The sequence below is a fragment of the Ammodytes marinus genome, assembly GCF_949987685.1.
Source record: "Ammodytes marinus genome assembly, chromosome: 11".
In the NCBI taxonomy this organism is placed as follows: domain Eukaryota; kingdom Metazoa; phylum Chordata; class Actinopteri; order Uranoscopiformes; family Ammodytidae; genus Ammodytes; species Ammodytes marinus.
Window position 1 is genome coordinate 14,589,877 of NC_137215.1, and position 21,787 is coordinate 14,611,663.

The following is a 21,787-nucleotide window of genomic DNA, read 5'->3' on the forward strand; positions in this document are numbered from 1 at the left end:
GCACTAAAACATGTGTCAAATGTTTTCAAACGTGTCTATAATTGTTCAGACACAATAATCGAAAAACCTTGATCATGGAAATTTTACTTTGAAAGGCAAAACACAGTTTTTTGAGCTTAAATGTGCTTATATCTTATTCCTTGTGTCTCCCTTCTTTACAGGATGAGTCAAATGGATGGCTCTTCTTAAATATGTGGTCACATTTCCAATTTCTTCCACGGTTTTCTAGAAACAAGGGGTTTTGCAACTTCCAAAATGCACAAATCACCCCACCTTCCCCTATATATAGAATACATTAAAAATAGTACTGCAACAAATCCTTAACGGGAAAACATGGTAGGCTAGGTGGTGTCAAAGTGATGCTCTGTAAGTTAAATATAGTGCAAGTGTTTTGTAAAATTGTATTAAAGTATAGAAGAGTGAACCAAATTTACTTTTTAGGGGTATTGGTAACACCACAGGGAATTATAAAACATACTCACTATACAGTGGAATAATTATTATTTGACCCAATTGAATCCCTATATCAGTATCGCAGACATGAATGTATCATGTACATATTTGTTGTTTCTCATGCTGGACTAATAAGGATTTTTTCTTCTTTTCTTGTTCCACATCTGGAAACATTGCATCACTGCTAAACCCCCGGATAAAAAACGCAGCCGGCACAGCTGCATGAGCCAAAGCCAGAGCCGTGAATAGAGAAGGTTTAGTCAACAGAGGCGCTCATTGGCTGGAGGGTGAAGACGAACAAGAAGCCAGAAACAGATCAGAGACACACCCCAGGAAATCCCTGCGTTCCAAATCACATACTCTTTTTTTTACTACACTACAAACTAAAGAGAAGAGTTTTAGGGCCACAGGAGAGTAAAGAAAATCAGATAAGGAAGATTTGTTTTTCATTATGTCGAGAAATGCCAAGAATAAAGACAAATACTCCAAAATGCTATTGGAGTTAGTGGGGCAACTATGATTTTTATAGTACAATACATACAATTGACTTGCATGTATTGGGACATCCTAAATCTTTTTTTCTGGCATACTAAATAGTAGAGAAGTAGGGATTGGAACGCAGGGACAATGTAGCCCACTGACAAACAACACACAATATGTGATACTCATGTGTAATTGACCCACTATAATTATAATTACAAGCAGTGTTAAAGAGTAGTAAACTACATATGATTAAACTGGTAGTTTAACTACAATGTGCAGTAGCTTGCTGGTATCAACTACATTCATATTTGCATAGTAGTGATTCAAGTAGCCTAGTTACATTTGAACTGAAACTACAAACAGTGTTGGTCCATAAGGAAAAGGGGTTCATTCTAAATCTACCATTAGTTAATGAACCCCCATTGATGAGCTAGGTTCCCTGTGATCCTGATTGTTGTGAAGGCAGTCATTTTCCAGGAAGCTGTATTGTCAGCGCACATGAGAAAATATGTGTTTAATGTTTTAATTTGTTATTGATTTACAACTGTTATTTAAATGTTTTTTTTTGGTTTATGTATGAACCGTGAAAAACAAATTGGCAGGTTTTAGTTTCTGCAATAAACTCAGTGGCATTTGTTTCTGTCATGTGACTTTCTTGTAGGCCTATTAGCTATATTTTGTAATGATATATCATTGTGAGTTTGATAAAACAATTTTTTTTGTCAAAGTAGGTTTGAATTATCTTACTGAGTAGCTTCATTTACCTAGGGTAGTCTAACATATTCCAGTGTGGAGTCGTTGGTAGTCACAATGCTTTCAAAGTAGCTTCCACAACCACAACACTGCAGTGACATTATTTTCTCACTTCCGTGGGAGAGTCTTCGCTCAACCCAGTGTATGTAGTGCTCTGGGTGAGGCCAGTTGAGCTTGGCTGCCTGTCTGCCAGCCAGACCTCTGCTCTGCAGACTTCAGGATTGGCTACACACAGCTCCTCAACACCAACCACAGTGTATTTACGGTCGATGGGAGATTATTATCGGTGCACGGCGTCTCACACTTCCAGAGGTAGGTTCAGCAAAACGCTATCTCAAGTTTGGTTTTCAAGTTGTGTTGTTTGCGTAGGCCAGTGTGGGAAATAGCTTCAATAGAACGGAAACTCGTGAGAGTGAGACCCGACTTCGGCTCACAAGCAAAAAATAAATAATTAAGTTGTCATCTTTCCAGAAAGCAGCAGCTGGGACTGATTCCAGCAGTGATGGCGAATGAATTGAGCCCAACTGTTTACTTAACCGTCAAAAGAAGCATTTAGTCGTTTACAAGCGTCTTGCAAAATGTATAGAGCTCTGGCAGGGGTTTTGGCAACAAGCCAAGGTTTGTCCTTTCTTCCACCCACAAATGATCAATGTGAGTTTTGTATTGACTGTTTTTCTTTTCCCTACTCCCTGTGTTTTCATCGACCAGTGAGCTGTGAGGAAGTAGCTACAGTCACATAGTCAGGCTGAACATAAGGCGTGTGTTTTTGCCAAGTGAGCAACAGAGGTTGGGGAATGGACTTCAGTTTTTTTTCTCTCACATATTTGGGTTTTATTTTCAAAGAGAGCATATGGAACACACATACATAGTTGCACACACATGTACACTCAAATAAATGCTTAATTTCAGCTGGTAATGTCATACAAGATTTAGCAAAAAGAATTTGGTTAAATATATTGGCATATACTATACAGTATGTGTGTGTGTGTGTACACAACCAGTTTGACAGAATGCCCATTTGGCTTTAAGCAGTTACTCTCTACACACTCCCCCAAAGGCTGAGCTAGTCCTGTAAACATTTAGTTTTGTAGAGAAGTTCTTGCTTTGAGTCGGGTCCAAATCAAAGTTTACACATGCCAATATGAAACTAACCTGATGGGAAACAACATAATAATAAAACAGCAGCTTTCCTCTCCTTTACTGTGTCATCTCCTTCTTATGCAGCGGTTGAGTTGAGCAGATAGATAGGCCTATACTGCAGCTGGCCTGTCTTTATATGTCTTGTTAAAGTTGGAACTTGGTGCTTCCCTGTTTGAGACCTTTTTCTTTCTTGATATTGCACCTCTCTATCTTGCATTGAATAGTTCTCCCTTTGCACAATAGGTGCTGTGTAAGGGCCCTGATGTGTCTGATGTAAGCACACACCATGCTAATATATGGCTAGGCAATATGGTTGAAATGATATGTATTCTGCTATTGAACTCCTCTATATTACAATAGTGAATTCCCATATAATAATCTAGCTCTCTTTGAGTGGCAAACACAATTGTTCATACATGCACAGATTGCACACATAACATCATAAGAAATCGATGTATAATAAGAAATAACTAATATCGTCGGCTGTTAATGCAGTTTGCTTGGATTTGTGGTTTGATCACAAGTCAATCAAATTAAGACTGCAATGTTATTTTAATAAACTATAGTATTGAGTTATTGCATAATTTGATTGACAGGATTATTTTAGACTTTTAAAGCAAACCACTAGCAGTTTGGCCAAAGATTAGAGGGATTATTGTGAACAAGAAACATTTGAAGTAACTGGAGTTGCTGTAATCATGATTTGCACAAGTTAATCCCGAGTGTTTGGCAATCATACAGACTGAAGGGGAATATTGACTTACACGGGTGGGAGTGTATTGACATTAGTGTGAAGTGTTGCTGCACAGTAAGTCAATGATGGTTGTTGCCAGTATGTTTCTGGATCAGTGTCACATATGCCAATTAGTTTGTTCAATTAAAAAGAGTATTCCATTTAAAATGAACACTGCCCTAAAGCCTCTGAAGGACTCACTAAGCCTGTTTCAAGAAAAAAACACTATAAGAACAAAGCAGTTTTTATAGATTCTTTTGGCTTTTACCTGAGAGCAGTTCAAAGCACTTTACAATGCCTTATATCTCTCTCTCTCTCTCTCTCTCTCTCTCTCTCTCTCTCTCTCTCTCTCTCTCTCTCTCTCTCACTCTCTCTCACACACTGCTATGTTAGTTCCTGCTCATCTGGAGCCGTTTAGGGTTCAGTGTCCGCCACCCCAAGTTACTGCTATTCAAACGCAGCAACTTTATTTTGCCTCATAACGTTAGAAACTCATTTCTTTAAAGCTAAAGGTGGGCATATTTTGGGGATGTTTTTTTTCCTTGATTGACAGGTATCTCACTTAAGGTTCCCCAATTTAAATATTCAGGGTCCTAACAACCAAATATGGCATTGACCTGAAAAAAAGTACTGTGAGTATCATTGAGATTGTTTACGGGAATTACGTAGATGTAATAATACAGAATATATAGACTTGTGCTCTGATTTTGGACTAAGCTGGCTCTTTTGCATGCTGTCACCCAGCAGCAGTTCTGTGCAGAGACATTTAACTGATACTCAGGTTTCATAACAAATAAATAAAACGTGTTGAGTTTTTGGACATTTCAAAGCAGAGAAGAGGAGCCTTGTTTATATGCTCATGTAGCCCTTGGTTGTGTGTTCTCATTCATGTGCTTTGTGACAGAACTAGTTTAGGTTCATTGCGTGTAGTTCATACTTGGCATTCCTCAGGAGTGCAGTGGAACAAACCACGTTGGTAAGGAAGCGAGGGGCTTGGTGAATCTCGGACGTGTCTCCCAGCTGTTCCTTTTTATTCAGATTTGAATTGTGTTTTCCGTAACTCGTGATGAGATGTTCCAAAGCACATCTCATCCTTTCCTACTCTGCGTTCTACATGTGAGCAGATACCATGTGAAAAGAATTGCAACACTGTTCAGCGTGCTGCTTCTGTCAGAGGGTAGCATGTGCATGTTTAGTGTGTGGGTAGTAGAACAAACATAATGCAACACTGTGCTCTTTTTTTCATCTTTTTTTAAACTCAGCCCTGTTTCCTGTGCAAGGCATGTGATCCTGGCATTTCTCTGTCCCTCCATCACTGAAACTCATGACCACGTGCCTCCATGTGTTTTGAATGTAAGAGGCCAAAGCCATCAACAGCCATACATTTAAACTCTAATGATGTATGTGGTCTGAAAATCCAAAAGCGGTGATACTACTTTTAGAATTAGATTAACATTTAAAAACTCAAGCTTTTAAAGCAACAAACATTTGGATGTCACTATTTTTATTGCCCAGACAAAGATTTTTTAAAATCTCTAGTAAAATGAATAAGCAGTTATAAAGCTTCAAGTACTGCCAGAGGACATCCTCCATATATTGGAACATGATAATTAAAATGTGTCTATTCAACGACAACAAAGTCTTGACTTTGTTGGATATTTCACAGTGGGCTTTCAGGCCAGTTGAGCCGTTTTAATGACATTTTGTGGCATCTCTCTGCTTGGCCCGCAGTATATGAGTCATACATGGTGTGATGTGAGATCACAAAGCATCTAAAGTGCCCGACTAGCCTGCAGGCGAGCTGCACTAATGTTCATGTGACTGTGTGACAGACAGGATGGGAGGCAGATCAATTGTCTTCTCTTCTTCTGTCTTCTGTCTTATTTCATAGTTGTTCAGTCAAATTCATCTAACAACAGCCCTTCCTTTGGATCTGTGTTAATGATGTTGACTACCTTATCCAGTTTCTGTGATGAGTGAGATCAGAAATAATCAAGAAACACTTGAACTTGATGACATTACATAGCAATGGAATCTGTTGACATACACATAGACTGCAGGGCCGATGTCATTGACTTACAAAGAGGAAATATTGAATCTATTGAGACACAATCTCAGCTCATGTTGCTACACCAGTCACTTCTGATATATCTGAAACCCTGGAACAGTTTAGGGGCCTGAGATGCATTGATAATATAATGGTTCTGAGGAATCTATGGTGGGGTGTGTGTCACATTACAGACACACTAAACCAGCCTTGAAATACCAGTCTGGTGAAACTTTTTTTGTTTAAATTGACAGAGCTGTTCTTTTAGTTAATTTAGCATACTTTGGATTCTTACTTTGGTGTTGTAGTTTGCAGCCTGCATATCTGGTTCAGCAAAAATACTTCAACATGATGTAATGTTGTTAGATGATCTCAGATATAATGATGGCACCGACTCAACAAATAAAAACAGCATTTCAGCAGAAAGGAAAAATAGTCACAGATGCTGACGACATTTGAAAAGAATTGCTTCACTGCACCTATGATCTGATAATTCAGTTCACTACAGTGCTACATGGTATTTGCCCCATACAATTTATCAAGGTTAGATGTGTTGACATTTGGGTTTATTTCTGCTCATTTTCACAAGAATGAGGAAACTATACAGCTTTCTGAGAAATTAACTTTTTCTTTGAACCATTGCTTTTTGGATGTTTGTTTCATTCTCAGTCATTTTATCACTTCGAGAAGCACAATATTTTAATGTGGCTTACATTTGAAGCCACATTAAGTTTCTGTTGTACATTTGTTTTGTGTAAAGGCAAGGCGCTGATTTAATGGGTGATTTAAGCCAGTTGAAATTGCCTCTGTGGGGAACACTGGCCCCTTTTCATGGTTTAACCGAAGTAACCAGGTCTGACACGTTTTCCCCCCCGCCCCCTCACTGCAGACTAGAGCCTGGTAAAGGAAAACAGCTGAGCACTGTGGAGAAAAGCCAAGGTGAACCTTTAAAGACGCAGCTCTGGTGTTGTAGTTGTCTGGGAAGCAGAGACAAGAGGGAGAGAGTATTGAAGTGCAGCCGATGGAGGGCTGGCAGTCCGCCGCTGACTGTGTTGCGAGGCAGGAAGTGTGACACAGAGCAAGGGAAGTGGCTGCTGTGGAGCTATGCTAACCATTCTGTCCAGATGCTTCAAGGGGCCGTTTTTTCTTCTTGTGATGCGTGTGAAGACTTCTCGTGTCTAGAGAGCTTCAGAATGCATTTTGGAGAGAAAACACTTTCCGTGGTGAATGAATTCCAAGTAAATGAGGCACAGTCCTAATAGTCAACATAGTGCAGCAACTTAGGACAGCAACATGCAGCACATAATCTTAAGCTGCATCCTTTTTGCTTAGGTTCGAAGGATAACGTTGCAAAAGGCAAATGACACTAAGTAGTAATTTTTATTTTATTTATCCTTATCATCCAGTATTTGCTGTTACTGCTACACACTGATCTTGTACTTCTCTATTTTGGTCATCAGTGCCTGCATGTTTTCACACTTTTTCTCACAAGTCTAACTCTAACCAAGTTGGTCACTTTTTCTCATGCTGACTGGAGTGAACAATCACTCCTCTGCTCTGACGTCTAGTCCTTTTGAAATCGCGGACTCTACTGTCTTTCATCTTCCCAAACCAAACAGGAGGAAGTATAATGTGTTCAATCAGTCACTGATCATGATCTCAGACGTCACTGACTTTTAAGTAGATGATATATTTTCACATCCCTGGTCCTTTAATAAAAGTAATACTATGCACATTGAAAAGTAATTAAATATCACTGCTGCTGACAAACTACAAACTGGTCTGATTTCGAAGATAATGACCAGGGATCTGTCTGTGCCTTTCAAGGCAAATAATATCTTTAGTTAGACTGTCATTACATTTAAATGCAAATACATTTGGCAACCCTGGTACATGCATGACAGTACTTGTGCATTACTTTTAAATAATGAAGTATGCAACCAGTTGTGTTTAATAACATGCATATGTCACCAGTTAGACAAATGTATCCAACAATTAATTACATATTTCTAACAAACACATATGTAAATGTTTAAAGACGTTTGTATTATCAGATGTGTTTGAGAAACGCGAAAGGATTGTGTAGGCTTAATGCGGACTACTCCCTGTATGAATGAAAGGATCTCTACAGAAATCTGAAATATGGTGGATTTGCATTTCAACAGCTTGTAAAACCTTGTTGCACACTTCATTCTCCTCCTGAGCCCCAGTGGGAACCTCTGCACCCCTCCCCCTTCCCCAGGTGCGGAACTGAAAAAGAGGAAGTGGCGCGTGTGCTGGATATGAGGTCTGTGTGTGTGCGTGTCTGTGTGTGTGCGTGTCTGTGTGTGTTGAAGTGGGACTTCTCCGAATGTGAGATGTAAGTTTTAGAGGAAGAGGAATGAAGAAGTTCTACATGGTGCAGAATGTTTTTTTTTGTTGTTGAAGATTGTCAGATGCTGCTAATCTTCCGCTTTTTCTTTCTTCTGATTTCAGCTGTATATGTGGCTGCTGTTCACATTCTGTGTGTTTATGAGGAATGAACTAAGGTGCTTCTTCTACTGTCTTCTGAACCTACTGCTGATTCTCCTATGGACACAGATTGAGTAAGTAGACTTGCTGATATATATATATTTTTCCACTGACAGTTTTACACAACGTTGTAGAACTATAAAAAACAACACTTTTAGAGCGGTGACTAAAGTCAAAAGAAAAGTCAAGTTGTTTGCTGTGTGTAAAACTGAAATGATTCTGTGACTTGCTTTGCCCAGACCAGACATAATACACTATCGCTGAGTTTAGACTCTATTATAAGCTGCATATTGGGAACAAGCAAGTCATATTTTCATCTCAAAGCAGGGATTCCTATAGCTCATAAATATCTTGTGTATTTATATGTCAAACTAAAGATTCAAAACGTGATTATATTACCCCCCCCACCCCCCCCCACACACACACACACACACACTTTACGGAAGGTCAGAGGTCAAGGTCAGCTGACTGTCAGGCATAATTGTTCAGTGGAAGCAGTAATGACAGATACACATACTAAAAAAAGTAATTTATTGTATTCATGATGTGAATATTAAGGGTGTAAATATGGACTTAAGGAATTCACTTTTTTTATGTGCAACACAAATTAATGGAGATTTCATTGATGTGTTCGATGTAGGAAATGGTTTAAATGCCATTGAAGAAAACCTGAAATAGTAAAGGTGCTGACATTACAAGTAATGTTGATATCATGGCAGGAGGTGTGATAACATTTGGAAAGCTTCTGTATTATAAATGTGTGCAGGACCATTTTCTTGTCCATATTTAAATGTACTGTAGCCACATCTGGTTACACAGCCCATATACCAAGAGAGGAAAGACACACACACACGCGCACACACACACACACACCACCCTTGCTACCACCCTTGCTACAGGATACATTCATCTTGTGAATGTTTCCGTGTTCGGTGTTAAATTCTTTATTTGAAGAACGTTGAAGAGGTAAAATTAACCTGCCGAGTCGAATCTAAAACAACAGCAATAGGGCCGCATCTGCTGCTAGATACAACGTGTGTGTGTGTGTGTGTGTGTGTGTGTGTGTGTGTGTGTGTGTGTGTGTGTGTGTGTGTGTGTGTGTGTGTGTGTGTGTGTGTGTGTGTGTGTGTGTGTGTGTGTGTGTGTGTGTGTGTGTGTGTGTGTGTGTGTGTGTGTGTGTGTGTGTGTGTGTGTGTGTGTGTGTGTGTGTGTGTGTGTGTGTGTGTGTGTGTGTGTGTGAGAATGAGAGAGAGAGAGAGAGAGAGAGAGAGAGAGAGAGAGAGAGAGAGAAAGCAAGAGCATGTGAGCTCACCACAGGATGTTAGCTTAGCCACTCAGCACTGTTCCTGCACAGCCGACACATTTATTACTTCCATGGGCTGCATTCAAAATGTTTAAAATTACCCTTTCTCCTAGCTCAGATTTGAAATCAGCTCAGATTTCAAAATATCTAATGACCAGCAACACCCTTGAATGTTTCTCGATGACCTCCAGTGGATACAGGGAAATGCATATATACTGTATTTGAAGGTTGTATATAGTAGAATGACACCGTGTGTGTGCTTGTGTTGTTGTTTCTGTAACCCTAACCTTCACGGTTGAGCTGTGTGAGAACTTGGGAGGAGTTGAGTCAAAAGTGTTGTGTGGTTTCCACTTAATGATGCACTCGCCCACACCCTCCATCACCCCTGTGAAAACCTCAACATGTTTCTAGATTGAACACTGTCTTTAATCAAAACTTAGCGCAAGCTACTTTCTTTCTTAAAATGATATAATAAGACACACAAATTTGAATCTGATTTTGAACGTGTTTTATTATTATTTTACCTGGACCTGTGTTTGTCTTTGTTCTTAAAATACTTAACCCAATATAATATGTGGTTTTGCTCATAAAGTGAGCACTTTTGACTCTGTGAAGACACCATACGCCGGCAATGACCTGACATGAGACTACATTGAGATACACATATGCTGCCTTTGTTGTTATCAATTAACAAGCCGAAGGAAAAATTTGACATTCTCTCAGACACATTGTCTTAAGTGCATCGGATCAATCAAATCTGACACGTTAAGCCCTCAAGTTTAGGAATAGATTCAAATATAATATATTCATGTTCGATGCTTGGGAAAGGTTTAAAACTGCAGAGTTACCCATGTCCATGTGGAGATTTGTGTGTGTGTGTGTGTGTGTGTGTGGTAGTCTAATGAGGTCGAGGAGCACAGGAGGTTCAGTGGCAGGATGAAGAAGCCTTTTTTATGGCCATTTGTAAACTGAAACATATGTGGGCTTTATTCATGTTGTGTGTGTGTGTGTGTGGACGGTGTCTCTTCAAAGGATCCACACCCTGGAATCCATCCTCTGTATACTTCTCTCCCTCCATCACTATTACTGTCTCTCTTACTTACTGTCTTTCAAAGGAGCTGTTGTAGAAGCCTGGCTAATATTAGGCTGAGTGTGCAAGTACGAGATAGAAAGAGAAGTTGTATAGTACTTTTTGCTATTTAAACACACAGGGCTGTTTCCTATAGCGGAAGTGGATGTCTTTGTGTATTCACTCAGAGCTGCTTCAGTAGCAGAAGCAAATGGTGCACCAACTGACAATCAACTTAGAAATGGCTTGATTGGTGTTTTTTGAAGTACATTGAACACAATGTGTTTCTGCAGTGACTGTGGCTAAACTGACAACTGTCTGTTTCGTTCAAAACCAAGGAGTGCGTTTTCCATTACGGTGCCCCTGTCTGGCAGCGCATAAGAAACTGAGTCTTAATTGACTGACATCTTGTTGCCTGGTTTCATCTGCTGGTCTCATATCTGCAGTTGTGTCGGTCACTGCTGCAGGAAATGAGTATATGCTGTAAGTGTTAGTCTCTATATCCTGATCAAAAAACTGTGAAAGGGACTTAGTCATTTTTTTTTACAGATTTCAGTTTAGATGAATATGTGTCCTGAAGAGTGTCCTTCCCTGTAAGTTGCTCTTCGTAGATTTCATAAATTCAGCATATGTTAATATGCATTTAAGATCACTTTCCCGGCACAAAGCGATATGAATACTTTCCTGTGTCACATAGGGTTCAGTCGTGGTGGAGGCCCAATAGAATCTTATCACCCAGTGCAGCTTCAGCAGCCAACCTATGTGGAGAAATTTGCCGGTGTGAGTGATGTTTTCCTGTTCAGCTTAATCTTGTCTTATTTAGCCAAAATCAGCTATTTTCAGAACAGTTTATTTGAATTGACCAGGCTTTCACCTACAGACCTTCATGCTGCTCTGTATTAGTGCTAAGAAACGTTTGAATTAAATAGGTAGTAATCTACAATGTTTGACAGACATTTTTAACATGCATAAGACCTCTTGATGTGATAATGTATGTGGCACTGGCAGGGTTTGAATCAGATGGTCTATATATGTAGTTCTTACAAAATGTATCATACACCAATAATAATTGTATGAAGTCAGAAAGATTCCTATCTTCAACCTTAGACTGTATTGTAGGAATCACAGGTTAAGTTTCCGTTTGCTTCAGTAGCATCTTAATATATTTTTTGGAGCTTCGTAAGTACTCTGTCTTAGCATTGGCACATGCACACATCATACAGATTCACAGTCTCCATGCACACTTTACACGTTTGAACTTTTGACATGCATGACAGGCACGTTTACTACACGTTGTCATGTTTATGTTTGGCTCTCTCCTTTTGTTTAGCCTTTTTATTCCATCATAGTCTATATTTTGAAATGAGTGTATAATTAAATATTAGTTCTTTATATTTATCTGTGATAATTAATTATCTTGTGGGGATTCTGTATTAAGTGTTCGGTCAGTATTAAAAAAAACAAAAATGTTGTATATTTAAACAGGGTAGGCATATGGAAGCAGGCTCTCTTTCACAAGGACTTTGTGATTGCATTAAATATAAACCAACAAAAGCACACAGTATGCAACAACAACACATGAAATATTGGCGCAAGTTAGAAGAAATAACACACAATATCAACGTCATGCAAAACATCAACATCAACACATGGGAAGAGTGCACATCATCAATATTATCAACACGATCAATAACAGATACAAAGGTTGACTGACCACTTTCTGGGTCTATTTCTGTAAAAACAAATGTATATAAATATGCCAGTTTGGTCTGTGTAGGCCACATCTGATGTAGTGGAGATAAAGTAGTTTTACTCAAAAACATCTCAGAGGCGCTTTGTAAAACCCCATGTGAAATCTGCCCATGTCACTCTATGGGCTGAATATTTGTGTACACAAGATTTAACACTGCATACTAAGGGGGACGTGGATATCTTTACTTAAATTACATTGGAATCATTTTCCAAATGTTTTACTATGAACCACAAATGTCATCTTTATAGTGAGTAGTAGTAAAAATTGTGGGTTCACCAAAGACATTTTGTTTTCATGTTATAACTTTGCTTAGGGTAAAATATTTCTCAAAATGTACTCATTGCATGTTCCCCATGGTTGTTCTTTCTACACTTCAACATGCAATACATGAAAGGTCTTTCAAAATGGAACATTCTTCTACTATTGTCAGCTGGTAGGGGATGCAAAGGATGGACGTCAGGAGCGGTGCAAGCAGATGAAGAGAGCGAGCAAAAAGTAGGAGAAAGGGAAATGGAGGTGATTAAACCAATACAGAGTTAAGAGAGAGAGAGAGAGAGAGAGAGAGAGAGAGAGAGAGAGAGAGAGAGAGAGAGAGAGAGAGAGAGAGAGAGAGAGAGAGAGAGAGAGAGAGAGAGAGAGAGAGAGAGAGAGAGAGAGAGAGAGAGAGAGAGAGAGAGAGAGAGAGAGAGAGAGAGAGAGAGAGAGAGAGAGAGAGAGAGAGAGAGAGAGAGAGAGAGAGAGAGTGAGAAAAGTGAGAAAAGTGAGAAAAGTGAGAAAAGTGAGAAAAGTGAGAAAAGTGAGAAAGGGGAGGAGACTGTCAAAATGATACGCAGCTGAGATGTTGAGGTATCATCATACTGGCAACCGGATGGCTGCGGTGCTGGAGCTGCGTAGTGACTTCCTGTTTGTCAGCAGCATACAGGAAGTAAGAGGCTCTAGAGAGGACGGTCTGACTGTGTGTGTGTGTGTGTGTGTGTGTCCTAAAATGAAGTGAAAGGCAGAGCTGTGTGAGTATCTTTGTTAGGCTTATTTTGATGTGAGTTTGAATGCGGTGGTGTGCATGTGTGTTCAATGGATTTCTGTTTCACCTGAAGAACCCTCTTATTGATCCCTCATGATCTTAGTGCAGCTAGTTCTCGTCCAGTTGAATGAATGCAGTAGATATGCTACTATGAGCATGCTCCTTTAGCTACTTTCCTCTCCAAGGTGATTGAGTTCAGATTGCCAGATTAGTTTATCATCCATGTTAGGATTATATTCACAAATGTCAATGAATTTCAAAGTGCAAACATTAAGCATCTTTGCCAGTTACAGTATTTTACAATTCCACCATATTCATGTGTTTAAAATGGATGAAAGGGCGTGCACTTGTGTGCGTGTACTAGAGTCTAGATCATACAGTTATGGGAAGTTATATGTTTGTGCCTGACAAAAGTTATCATGATAATTGTAATAGTTGTTGCAAATAAATTATAATTTAGAATGGGACATTCTTCTCTGTTGTGGCCTTTCTTCATATCATAAGTGCAGCTTTACCAATATTAAGAAAATCATCAATTCCCAATGGCATTGACCCAGATTGGAAATCTCCTTTGTATGTTACACTCCTGCATTGTATGATTGTTTGTGAGTAATGGGTATCTGTCCTTTTCTAAATTTAACCACTAGATAAACAGCCTGTTATAGGGAACTAAACACTCCAGTTCCTGTTCAATGAAAAGTGTATCGTTAGTATGTCAGTGTGGCTGTAATGACACTATCAGCTCATTTAAGTATTTATCTATTTGTTCCTCACTTATTTTCATCAAAAAAACAATTTCCTGCTCAGCCTATGTACAGTATATCTGTACTATATTTTCAGGCGTACCATCCCTGGCAAGCCCCTATCATTTTGACTCTAAAAGGATGTTTTGGACCCTACAGCTGTACTCATCACTTGCCTCCATCTTGGCTATTAAAAGGAGATCAAAAGCCCTTACTCGTTGAACAGGATAAGGTGCTAAGGTGTGTTAAGCAAGCGGCAACCACCGATGGGATGTCAATCTTTCAGAACCGCCTGGCCTCAAAGCATCAAACTATGTTCTACAAATCGATTTTCACATGGGTCACCAAGACACATTAAAGCAAGAGAGAAGCTACTGTGACCACTTTTCATATTGGACGAAATGTATTGACTTTGTATTTGAGACAAGTTCCTAGTCCTCATCTACATGCCAACCGAAGAAATGCAGCTAAATTAGTTGCACACTTGACAGTTTAAGAACCACTATTTTTCTCTGGAGGACAAAGGGTGTTCACCTGAGGAATTTCTTCTTCTATGTCTGAACTGTAGGATGACCAAGTCTTACAGTTACAAAGATACATTTTGAATAATTTATTTGAACTAAGATATTCTGAGAGGGAATCAACTTTTGGTTTATAATGGGGGGGGAAGGGGACACCCTGGAACTGTGTCAAGGAACCCAGTCTCCAGTTTATGGGAACCAATGCATCACCCTAAGATCATGCAAGACCAGTTTGCAGGACTTTGTCTCACTGTGCTGTGTGTTGTGTGTCTTCTAGGGTGCGGCGTCCAGTGCAGATAGAGTGAATTGGAGAGAGGAAGATGCCAGCCCCGCCTCCCCCACCACCCCCAGGACCTCCCCCTCCTCCCACCTTTGGATCTGTAAGTCATCCTGTCTGTCTGTCTGTCTGTCTGTCTGTGTGTCTGTCTGTCTGTCTAAGGCTCTGTCCTCTTGACCCTGCTCAGCAGAGACATCTTGTGGATAAATAACATCATAACATATCTCCTATTTTGTCTGTATGATCCTCACATTTCTGTGTTGTCATTCACATTTTTACCGACAAATTCTTATAACTCCCCCCACAGACGGATACATGTAGTCGTTAGTTTGTGTTGCTCTATTCAGTCTCAGTGAGTGTATTTCACCTCGATGCGTGTTTGTGTTTCAGGCCAACACGGCGAAGCCAAATCTAAGCCGCACAGCACAGAAGGATAGGAGTGCTCTGTTGTCTGACATTGCTGGTGGCGCCAGATTAAAGAAAGCTGTTACCAATGACCGCAGTGGGCCATTACTGGACAGTAAGTCAGGACCTCTCTCACTATGTTTTTGTCTTTGTAACTGGGTTAGCCATGCTGGTTACCTGGTTATGGTCAAAACAAAAGCAATATATATAGAAAAAACACATCACCTCTTTTATACATGTGTGAAGCAAACCAGAGTGTACAATATTTAAAAATGTATCCAGTAAAAAAAGAATGAATTTAATGTTTTTTTGTTTTTATTTTCTCAGAACCAAAAGGAGGAGGAGGAGGTGGCGGCGGCGGCGGAGGAGGAGGAGGAGGAGGAGGAGGAGGAGGAGGAGGAGGAGGAGGAGGAGGCGGCGGAGGAGGAGGTGGTTTTAGCGGAGGTTCTCCTGCTGGTTTAGGAGGCCTGTTCGCAGGAGGGATGCCCAAACTGAGGTCTGCAGCAAACAAAAACTCAAATGGTAAAAACCAGAAAAATGATTTCCAAAAAGTTTGAATGTTTTCCCAATGTCTGCGTGGTTTCCACTGGATGTAAACAAAGGGAGTTGGAGCAGGCCGGGCAACACTTCTCCAACCAATCAGCTAAAGGTGCTTTAATGATGCTATTAACAGCAATGCTATCGGACAGGTCGTAAGTGACGACTGCTGTTGCTAAGGGAAGACGCGTTTGGGGGCAGAGCCTCTGAAGGGTGTTTTTGTTTTGATGCTAAATTCAAATATCAACAAGCATTCTGTCCTAAGGCTGACTATGACTACTGATGTTTCTATTGCTTTCTCTTTCCCAGACTCAGCACCCAGCCGAGGACCTGTCCTGCCCCCCGGAGGCCGCTCAAGTGGGCCCAGCCCATTTGGTGGCGGTGGTGGAGGCCCGCCAAAACTCCCAGGAGCCCCTGCAGGTGCCCGTAACCACGTCCCAGATCTTCCCAAGGGCCGGCCAAATTTCTCATCCAGACAAGACACTCCAGGAGGCCCCCCTCCTCCGGTACCCAACACACCTCGACCAACCCAGAACTTCCAGTCTCGTGGGAGCCCACATCCGCCATCACTCCCCGGAGGACCAAGGCCCAGTCCTGCCTGTGCACCTCCACCTCCTAGTGTTCCTCCAGGGAGGCACGGCCCTCTCCCTCCCCCACCGGGAGGCTCCTCACCTGGGCCAAGACCAGGGTTCTCTGCTCCTCCGCCTCCACCCCCCAGCAGTAGCCGACCGTCCTTTTCGCCCGCTCATGGAGGGAGGCCTCCGCTCCCTGACGACCGACCCACTCCACCGCCCGCTCCTGTGGGAGGTCATCGGCCCTCTATGCCCCGTGACGTCCCCCCTCCTCCTCCCCCCTCTGTCAACTCCAAGCCTTCTCCCCCTGTCTCCTCATCCTCTCGCTCCTCTGCTGGGGGGGCGCCCCCTCTTCCCCCAGGCCGACCGGGACCTCCAACGTTCCCACCTTCCCCGGCTGGAGGGGACGACCACAGCACCCCTCGTCTGCCCCAAAGGAACAGCTCACTAAACAGGTACCAGTCCAGTTTGATCTGATTCTGCTATTATTCCATATTTGTGAAGGATTAATGGATAAGTTGCATTGAAGCCGCGTGTGTAAACAGTATTTGCTATCAGTAATCGGACACATGGGGAATGTTCTTGATAGCGGAGTCTGCTTTTGGTGGCTGTCAGAGTTTGCATAGATTCAGATCTAATAGCTGCTCTGTGATGCTGCAGTTCACGTAGCATGCAAACTTCTTCATGTTGCTTCCCTCTAAAAATAACCGACCCTCTTTATAAACTTGATTTGTTTGGGCACACGTAAAATAAAGCTGTTCTATATCGCTCCATTGCATTAAAATGTAATTTTGTCTATCAGTTTCAAATATCCAAATTTGGAAATGTGTTCTTTAGAAGCAAAATAGTTTTGCACAACAGATTGGCACTTTCTGCAGCGAGGTGTTCTTAGCACAGCATCTTTATTTTGTTTTGTTATAGTTAATGTATATTAAAATTCTGTTCCTCTTTGCCAGCCATGCTCCAGCTCCACCACACGGTCGGTCTGGACCCCTCCCTCCTCCACCAAACGAGAGACCTCCAGCTCTTGGAAGGAACCAATCCTCAGTGCGCTCAGGTAAATAGCCTTTGATTAACTAATTGAACTGAATGAGTCACTGAGTCACTATGCAAACCATATGAAAAAGAGAAAGTACTATTCATGTCGAAGTCTTAGAAAAACAATCCGTCAGCTAATGTGTCAATTTTTATTTCTACCTCCAAAGGGCCTCTTCCTCCCCCTCCTCCCTCAGGTCGCAGTGTGGACAGGGGCAGTGTGAGGTCATCACCAGCTCCTCCTCCCATTGGTCGGCCTGGTCCGGAGCCCCCTCGTAGTGGACCTGGCGGTAGACCACCCCTCCCTCCGGACAGGCCGGGCGCAGGGGGGGCCCCTCCTCCTCCGCCACCCATGGGTAACGGCTTCCAAAACTCTCACCACAACCAAATACAGGGTGAGTAAATGTCCCTGAAAGTGCTTGTTTGGTTTGGTTTATTTGGGTGTTGATAAAATGAATGGAGAGCAGTGGAATTTGTGGGACAGAAACATTTACAGCGTTTCACCGGTAGAGGGAGTGAGGAAAAAGTAAAAGTACATGTACATTACATTTAAGGAAATAAAATAAAACACACTCATAAACACAGAGCTTTAATATATAAATCCATAAGTACATAACTTTTCAGGGGTCTTATTCATATTCTGCGCCTTGTCCTTTTCACATCCTGTACTCCGCCAGTCTCTAGAGAGAAATCCCTTGACCTCTGTGTTATTTTTACCACATGAGTTCTAATGTGTTCAGCTATGGCAGAGAAACCCACTGACCTCCCATCTGTGTTGTTTTTATCCCATTGAACAAAGGGAGTAAGCTTGATTTAGAATACAGTGGAAAAAAAAGGCGGTTGATAAATTATTACAGAGACATTTTTTACTATAAACCTATAAATGATGTGAATGTTTGCAGTTTATTAGACAAGACTGTTAGTAAATCTGATATCAAATTGGCACAAAGAGAAACATTTTAGTTTACCAGAAATGTACTTTCTTGTATTAACTCTTGTTACTGCTCTGTTCATGCTGCCGATCTTATCTTTCTTACTGCATTGTGTCAAATAAGTAGAATCCTGTTTTAAAAAAGTGAGAAACTAACCCAGTAACCTGCATTGATTCCCATTCATTCCACCGTACACATATATTCATGATGTGTGCAGTGCTTGTTTGGTGGAGTTGAGTCAGTCTGATGGAGACACTGCCACTTTTCTCTGTTAACAGATGAGTGGGAGTGTCGATTCAATTTCCATCCAGTGTCGGACCTTCCTCCTCCTGAGCCTTACGTGCCCTTCCAGAAGACCTACCCCAGCAACATCGGCAAGAACGACGGCAGAGGTAAGCCTGACACATAGACGCACACACACACACACACACACACACACACACACACACACACACACACACACACACACACACACACACACACACACACACACACACACACACACACACACACACTTCATTGCAAGTAACACAATTTGATTAGATTATAATTAGTTACTGTGTAGTTACACTTGTAGCAGTGAGAAATATGTCCTTTTGAAATAAAGAATGATAAATCTACCTGTTTTTAAGAAAAGTAGACTACAGTGAAATTAACAAAACTAGATGGAACCATTTTAAAATTACTCATGTGTAAACTTCTTTCAAAAACAAATATTTCAGATATGCTATTGGAACAATAAATAGAAAAAGGAACCTTTGGAAAGAAAGAAATGCTTTAGTGCCATCTGGTGGAAGAAAATGAAATCTCCTCTGGAAAGCTAAGAAAATACTAACTCCTTTGTTTCTGTTGCTTCTTGGAAGGTTCTGGTAAAAAGGAGAGAGGAGCACCTCCTCTACCTCCTGTACCCAGGTGAAGAGGTGACAGCAAACACAACCCCTGGAACTACTTTCTGTTTCCTTACTTGTCTCGCTCCCTCTCTCTCTGTCCCTCTATTGCGCTCATTGTGCTTTTGCCTGCGGCATGTGGTTCATCTGTGGACTGCAACATGTAAGATGGACCTGAAGTCTGTTTACCAAGTAAATGGACGGACTCACAATGTGGAGTGTATATCATGTGCCTCTGTAGCAGCAGAATGGCAACATTCAAAGACCAAAGCGTGTTCATACTCCGGTACACTTTCTTCAGATACAAAAAAAAAGAATCCTGCACCTCTTTAGGCAATAGATTTTTTTTCTTCAGGTTAAAGGCCATGCAGTGGATGGAGGATGTCTCTGTGTTGCTGTAAGACACTGAACACTTAAAAACAACAGTATTTTTCATGAACCTTGATCCACATCCACTTCATTACATACATACCTTGTTTCATCTTTTGCTTACTGTGCTTGCTAGATATTATATTTTACCAACAAGCTACACTTTTAGATAAAGACTTTTGGATACAGACTTTTACTTGACAAATAAACCAGCATTTGGCAGGTAGCACAGGTGACCTTATCTGCCTGTTTGCACAGCACAGACAGCAATAGGGAAGAGCTCAATATTCTGGCAATAATATTGTCAACATTGGAATCCCAGGGTTACAGTGCAGCCAATCGGCTTCCTCGAGCGTGTTGACAAGCTGCTTCTCTCTGTCTCTTTTTTTTTTTACCAGTGTTTCCCATGTGCCTTTGTCTATTCAGGATTGTAATTTCAGGCTGCTCACAAAGAATTAAGGGAATTAGCCTTTTGTGCCTTTAATTATGTGTGTATGTTTGTTCAGTGTTATTGGATCACCTCTGCTGATGTGAATGTAAAAACAGAAACAGTACAGCAGCTGGATGGCCAGAACATCTGGAAAACTTAGTATAGCTGAATGTCTTAAGGGAACACCAAAACATAGACAGACATGTCACCAAACAAAAATAACAAGCAAACAAAAAAAACAAAAAAAAATTCTACAACCTCTTGCAACTATAAAACAGCAGGGGAAACACAGGTGTTGAATTTGCCAAAGCCTCATGTGCCTTCACAGTATGTACATTTGCATCTGTGTGTTTCTGTTGCAACCACTGAACGGTACTTTTGATTGTTAAATGTGACGAGAGCATGTTTATGATTGAGATGTTTTTAAAGGACATTGTGTGGTGTCATGGCAGCATTAGTTTACAAAAGAACCGTTTCTTATTTTGCTGTTTTATGAAAAGCCGCCTTGACTTACTCTGAAGGACCTCTGTATGTATCTGTATGATTCAAGTGGTATTGAAGGACTGTATTATTTTAAGTTATGTGAACTGTGCAGTATTATGTTTGTTAATTTTGCTTCACCTGGCACTGCTTTGAATGGTCTTTTGTATACGTTGTGATGTATTATCATGTGTTGGTCTAAGAAACATATTCTTGAAGACAATCATAAGGAAGTAAACATATTTACGTCAATAAATACAATGCTTTGAGATGCTTCATGTGCTTTACCTGAGGTAAACTGTGTGTTGAGAAGAATATTCATTTGAAAGTCATTTGATATTTCTGCGCAAAAGGTCAATCATTTGATCACAGTCGAGGACAGTGGACTGTAATGTCAGCTTCCAGATGAGGTGATTTATTATGTTTTATCAGATAAACAATATGCATAATTGACATTGTTTGGGAAATAAATCCAGACAATACATTGATAAAACAGTGTGTCATTATAGCTTTGTAGTTTTCAAAATAACTCTAATACCTGACAATCTCCTTCAAATAATCTCCTAAAAACTCTGGACTTTAGACATGGTAAAAATTAGGTTTTGTCTATTTGGTCACAATTTTTTTTGTAAACTATGACTACCAGGAAATGTTGTCTATCGTAAGTAGTTTGGGATGGCAATTTAGTGATGATGCTGCAATTAAAATAAAGTGAATGTTACTAGTACTCGAGATGAGGGGGGGGGGATGTCATCCCCCTTTCTAAAATGGCCATCCCCTGTTATTTCATCAATGAATGTGGAAATATCACCATTATTTCAACATTTACACCGGCACCGGCACCCTGCAGTCCTATAACTGCAGCTCATATTGTTGCAGTTAACCTACAAAAAAATCAATCTCAGTTGTGGTCATCTTAATAAGCAATAACAGACGCATTTGGTGTTATGATATTTTGATGATTGATTCAAGATCTACAGAGCTGTGATGGCTGTCAGATATGGAATCCAATGGGGTTCCCTGCACAGGTTCAAAATAATCCTTGATTGGTCAGAGAAGGTAAAGAAATGCAACTCGCACTACTATCTGAAAGTCAAATTTCAAATGCATCTTCTCACATCATGAGGTAGACCAACTGTTTCTGCCTTATGCTGCAAAGTTAAGCAGACTGCATGGTGTTACATGAGAACATTTAAGTAGATAGAGAGGTATTGATATAATCCTTTCATCATTACTTCTCTTTTTTAACATTATGTATTGACTTCTAATCTGATGGGATCATATTTTATTATGAATGACAAAAACGCTTTACTATTGTTGGATCATCTTTTTT

At 40.6% G+C, this 21,787-nt stretch overlaps 1 protein-coding gene across 2 annotated transcripts; it reads left to right on the forward strand.

Moving 5' to 3' along the window:
- Window positions 1-1,902: 1,902 nt before the first annotated feature.
- wipf1b (WAS/WASL interacting protein family, member 1b) lies at window positions 1,903-20,730 on the forward strand. 2 transcript variants are annotated; one of them, XM_080037033.1, is made up of 10 exons: window positions 1,903-2,001; window positions 8,085-8,194; window positions 14,808-14,910; window positions 15,198-15,327; window positions 15,540-15,734; window positions 16,059-16,776; window positions 17,278-17,378; window positions 17,527-17,751; window positions 18,567-18,680; window positions 19,152-20,730. In XM_080037033.1, the coding sequence occupies exons 3-10, from the start codon at window positions 14,851-14,853 to the stop codon at window positions 19,202-19,204; spliced, it is 1,596 nt and encodes a 531-aa protein (XP_079893159.1). In that variant the 5' UTR covers window positions 1,903-2,001; window positions 8,085-8,194; window positions 14,808-14,850; the 3' UTR covers window positions 19,205-20,730. The 2 variants fall into 2 exon arrangements, with proteins under 2 accessions (XP_079893159.1, XP_079893160.1); XM_080037034.1 differs by lacking the exon at window positions 1,903-2,001 and adding an exon at window positions 7,947-7,968.
- Window positions 20,731-21,787: the final 1,057 nt, after the last annotated feature.